The following is a 6000-nucleotide window of genomic DNA, read 5'->3' on the forward strand; positions in this document are numbered from 1 at the left end:
CATTCTTTTCATATTTACTTTCAACTCCGGTACAATGTGTTCTTTGATCTTCCTCTTTTGCTTTTGCCTGCATGCTTCCAAGTTGAGGATTGTTTCGTGATATGGTTTCATGATTTCCGCAATGTGTGTGTTCTATCCACTGCCAGCATCGCTTCTGAATTTCCTCATTTGAAAGCTGGTTTTTTCTCTACCATAGTAGATTGTTACTGACCTGATCTTTTTTACCCGTGTAGTTTTACACAATCACAAAAAATTACAATATGCAGTGTGTTGTTTTTAAAAATTATCAAAATGTTTACACTCAATTTATAAATAAGTTAAATTAATGAGAAATTTGTACAAGTCACCATACAATTGTTATTTTAATTAGTTAATCACTTCCCTTAAGTACTGAATGTTTATTTTATAGCTAAAATGACTTGTTAAAATCCATTCACATTTGCTAACTTTTAGGATAACGATAAAACATTTTAACTATCTGATCATAATTTTCAAAAAAACTAGATTTCTGCTACTTACCCATAAAACTGTTTCTTGAACAAGCGTTGTTCTCAGCATAAATATCTGGTATAGATATTCTGGTAAGCATATTTTTTAGGTATATTGAATTCCCAGCCAGAAAACTTCCTACATTCAACTTCTATCCTACATATATTTTTTACTGATTCAGTTGCTTACACTATAATGCCTTTATACTTTTTTTGTGTCATCAACCAATACTTGTTTGTTTAGCAAATATGGTTTCGTATGTTACAGACTACTTGACTTCGTGTTTGAGAATTGTTTAGTATTGATTCAAAATCTTATTTTAATGAAGCATTTTTTCTAAGGTAGATACTGAGTACTTTTAGAAAAAAGAACACTAAGAAACTGAGAGGGGATAACTGTTATATACATATAACTACATAGGTTATGCTTTTCATTCTCTTCATTTTTGATTAGCCTTTAAGAAAAATGTAAATTTATTAAAGGCAAGTAACTTGTTAACAAAATAACCGAAGTCCTAGACAAATTTGCAATTAATCAGTTTGTGACAAATCATTTTTCCAAGGTAGCAGGTCCACATAATATAATGTTACACTAATATGTGAATGCAGTTTAGAATCGTAAAAGAAGATTAACGTTGTATGAAATTTATTATATGAATCAGTTCATTTTGCTTCTTGAAATGATTTCACTTCATACTTGATGATCAATAGGATTATCACATTATTTAGGTATTAGAAAAGTAAACTGATTCATATGTCATATTTTTTCTAATGAAAAGATTCTAGCAGAATAAGAACTTTCGTCTAAATTTGAACGAATAGTTTCACAATATTTGGGCGCCGAGTTAATGTGAGTCATTAAATAGGAAGAATGTATTTGTATTCCTTGAAAAAGCTTGAACCAGATTGCTAGGCGAAATGTTGGATTTACTTCACATTCTTTTGCTGAGATTTTACAAATAAGCGAAATTAAGTTGTAATTGCCTTTAAGTTTCTACATTTAATTAACACTTAGAAAACTTTCATGTGAAAACTATGTTCTTATGTTATTAGGACACTCTGTTTTCAATGACGTTTTTAGTTATGAAGAATATGTAAAGACTAGTTTTTATGGTTAGCGGTTAAAAAATAGAATTATTACTTCAGGGACCAGATAACAGTTATATTCTGAAAGCTATGATTGTAAACTTTATAAAATGATGAAAGGGTTCAATCATTTTTTTTCAATTCACCTAAAAATTGGGTAAGTATTCTCATATGACCTAACATAGTATGTATACGCCATATATCTTAACATATACATATGTGAAGGGGTTTTGTGGAGAATTTAGAAATTTCACTGGTTGAAATCATTAGTCAATTGAAGCTAGACCACCATGGAAAACCTGGAAGAACTGGACGGCCGTTTCGTCCTATTGTGGAACTCCTCAGCAGTGCGCATCCACGATCCGGCACCCCGTGAGATTTGAACCCAGGACCTATCAGTCTCGCGCCAGGCGCTTAACCAACTAGACCGCTGAACCGGCATCCAACGGTGTTAATGTCTAACTTCAACCAATCCACGAAGTTGCGCCACCGTCCACCATTGTCTTCAGTGAGTTGATATCTCACAACAGACCTGGTTGAACTCCACTGGTAATGGCTTCTCACTAGGACTCCATACTAGGATGAAACGGCCATCCAGTGCTTCCAGGTTTTCCATGGTGGTCCAGTTTCAATTGACTCATAATTTCAACCAGTGATATACATATGTATTTTGAAATAACAAATCTCTTTTATTTCCAGTATATTAAAGTATTTAAATAAATAACTGAAATAATCTATCATTTTACTATATGAATCAATGTTTGAATGTCTTAGTGATAAAATACCGACCATTTTTACCAAATAAAACATACATCAATGTCAAAATATTATCTAGTTTGTCTAAAAAGAAAATGCTGATTACAGTTTGATGGTGATTTTTATTCTGAACAAATATTATCTGCATAACTATTGGGAATATAAATCTATGAATAACCTGATGGTTTATCAGAGGCTTTCTTGTTGTGATCAGTCTGTAGTGCAAATTTCATTTACATAATAAATTGATCATTGTGAAATTGTCAAGGAGTATTAAACATACCTCACAGACTTACCTAAAAAAGAAAAAAAGTTTAGGGATTTCCGAAAAGAGATTGTTTTATTAGGAACTAAAGGATTGAATGGTAGTCTATCGAGAATTATTTATATTGATTTACTATATGCATAATGTTATCTATCTTTAGTTCCCAATTCCTCACTTGGCCAGAACTAGAAGTCACTCAAATTTAGTTCCTTACACTGTGTATTAAATTAGTCTGCAAACAGTGCCTACATTTCCTAAGACATAAAATCATACTCCTTGTCTTAATTAACCTTTCTCATATAGCCTTGTTTTAACCCTTTACATATTTATTTCGTATTAAGTACTAACTTAATAACAGTGAGATACTTGACATCGTTTTTAAGTTACCACGAAGTAGCGTAGATCCAGTACGGTCATTATAACTAAATAGAACATTAAGGAAGTTTTTAAAAAACAAGTTCTATTTTATTTCAATATGTTTAGGAATTACACTCTAAAAGTTATGACATCTGTTTTGTGACTGATAAACCTATTAAAATTAAAAGTTAAAACAAGAATTGTCTTGATGATTGAATTACTTTCTAAGCTTGGCGATCACTTTTCATATGGTGGTTACCGACAGGTTACCAACAAGTTCAATAGTTTAGAATGAATGAAGTATAGGTTTTTACAAATATCCCTAAGTAGTTAGCCTAAACTCAATTGAAATACCTTCAAATTCTACAACAATTATAGAAATAATAACTAAGTGTTTCATCTACTCATATGATCAATTAGTGCCTTTGTTAACTGTTCATCTAGATGTTTTCATATTGACCTATATTTCATTAATCCTATTACAAACAATCTATCTAACACTAAGTTTTTTTAAAGTTATTAAGTCAGACATTGGTAATGATACTTAAGTAATCCAATGTTTCAGTTCTTCTTAGATATAATTGTGCTTCATACTGAAAACAAATAAGAATGTTTATAATTCAAGTGACATCATGCAATGCTAATCTATCTAAATGAAAATAAGAGATATTTACTGCGTTGGTATATGGTATGATAAAAGGAACGATTAATAAATTTTAGAAATGATTTTTAAAATTGACTCAAATGTTTGAATATATATACTTTCTCATGACATCGAACCTGAAATTACTATACAATAGATTTCGAAACAAAAACATGCTATTGACTATTTAATGAAGTATCAAAAAGAAGACAAAAACTGTCGTTCATAGACTAAACGTTTCACTGTGATATTATGTTCATGATTTACTTTCTTAAAAAAAGATAACGAATTAAAGTTGAAAATGAAAGATAAAATACAGTCAATAAAGTTACATTTCTTCCATCTCATTATCAATTAAATTATACCAACTTATTTGAGTTAGTAAGTGATGGTACTTGATAGTTATATGCTTAAATTTCTTTTATCATTATATGTAATTTTACAGCGTTGATATCATGATTTATTGTCACCCTATAGTATTTTCCAAATAAACTTATTTTCGTTCGTTATCCATTTTAACTATAGTTTTTGAAGCTTCATTCAAATCACGTGAACTTCATGGAAATATGGCTCGTTTTGAAATGCATATTACACAAATTTGGAGAATTAATAAAGAATTTTTTAAAGGAAGTTCAAGTATTTACTGGCCTGCATCTAAATCTTTTATTGAATTTGAACAATATAATCAAGATGAACATGAAGAAGAGATGAAAAGAAAATCAAATGAATTAGTTCCTGTATGGGTTCGTCTAAATGAATTAAAATGTAAATGTCCATATATTGAATTAGGTGTTTCATATCTGATAGTAACAGATTTTGAAAGTTTCACAAATAAAATAAGAAATGAATTATTATTTTCAACAAAAACTGCAATTTTACCATGGCGTACAAGTTGGAAACGTAGATTAATACGATTTCGTAGAAGAGAAAATCGTGGAGCATGTGAAAAATTTCGTGAACCAACAAAACTTCTTAGTGTATTTCGTCCTAAACAAACACTTGAAATACCAACAATTCATCGTGAATGGCATTCATCAATTAATGCTCAAATTCCTTCATCTATTCATCAAAAACCATCATATTCTTTATCTTTACGACCTTATTCTAAATATAGACGTGATTATAAAGTGTCATAAAAAAAAACAATTTACATTACAGTTATTCATTTCAATTATAAATTTTGTATAAAACATGTTCTTTTATTTCTGTGTAAATTTAAAAAAAAAATAATTAATAATATCTATTGCATGAAATTTTGTGTATAACAATATATTACACTTATTTTACATTTATTCTATTGCATCAATATAGATACATTGACAAATGAACTCTTTGAATAGATTTGATCTTAATGTAAATCAAAATTAATAGAAAAGCTAGATGATGATGATGATGGTGATGAGGATTCGCCTTAATTATATGACATTACATAATCCTTATTATAATAATCTACAATATAAATGCACAACAATTAATTAAGATCTATTCATAATGTGTATAAAGTATGAATTAGTTAATTAAAATAGTTAATAATCTGAATTAAATAATTAATTCATTAGAAATGGATTATTTATATCATGAAATATCATAAGTATTTCAAGAGAATAAAAGAAAACAAAAACTGAAGAAAATCAAGAAAGAAGAAAAACGTTTATTGATAAAATTTCATTCAATCAAATATGATCGATTTTTTTCTTTTTTTTTATTGATTTTCAACTGATGAGTATAAAACTACATTAAGTTTAATGAAAGAGTTATCTTTAAAGTTAACTTTAAGAAACAATGTAGAAAATATTATTATTATTATTATTATTGTATTTCAAGTTTACTACACAAAAATCATTTTATCTATTTATTACATAACGTTTCATTATTGTTTCTATTTTATTAAGTTGTATTCATTGTTATATGAGTAAGTTTGCATAAAATAAACAATAGTGTTGCATTTGGATATTCTCTTAATAATAATAATAACAATAATAATAGTAATAGTATTAACTATATATATATATATATTTCTGTTGGTGCAGTAAATAAAATGGTAGACACTTATTTGAGATGCTTTTCATTTAGATCTCCAATGCATTTTACAATATTAACTAATAAGTGACATACTATTATATAATCTGTTTACCACTTTCTTGTAAACAATAAATTTATTATAAATATCTTTTACGGTTGTTTTGTTATTGTTTTTGATCATTCGAGAATGTTTTTTTTAACTAAAATTATATTCAGAGAGGAGATCTTGTAAATATTATAGTAATTTTAATAGTTGATTTCATAAATCATTTGAAGCTAGACTACCATGGAAAACCTGGAAGCACTGGAAGAGAGATTGGTCGAATTTAGACATTAACAACATTGGATATCGATTCAGTAGTGTAGTGGTTAAGAGCTTGCAC

The 6000-nt window shown here is 28.2% G+C and overlaps 1 protein-coding gene across 1 annotated transcript in view; it reads left to right on the forward strand.

Moving 5' to 3' along the window:
• Nucleotides 1-5762, forward strand: part of NTN1_1 (Netrin-1) — a gene marked incomplete at its 5' end in the record, with an annotated part of 61401 nt that extends 55639 nt beyond the window's left edge. The window contains one exon of the mRNA XM_012943939.3: nt 4121-5762. Coding sequence (XP_012799393.2) covers nt 4121-4731 — 611 coding nt within the window. The 3' untranslated portion in view covers nt 4732-5762. The remainder of the gene's footprint in view (nt 1-4120) is intronic.
• Nucleotides 5763-6000: the final 238 nt, after the last annotated feature.

The sequence above is a fragment of the Schistosoma haematobium genome, chromosome ZW (genome assembly GCF_000699445.3).
Source record: "Schistosoma haematobium chromosome ZW, whole genome shotgun sequence".
In the NCBI taxonomy this organism is placed as follows: domain Eukaryota; kingdom Metazoa; phylum Platyhelminthes; class Trematoda; order Strigeidida; family Schistosomatidae; genus Schistosoma; species Schistosoma haematobium.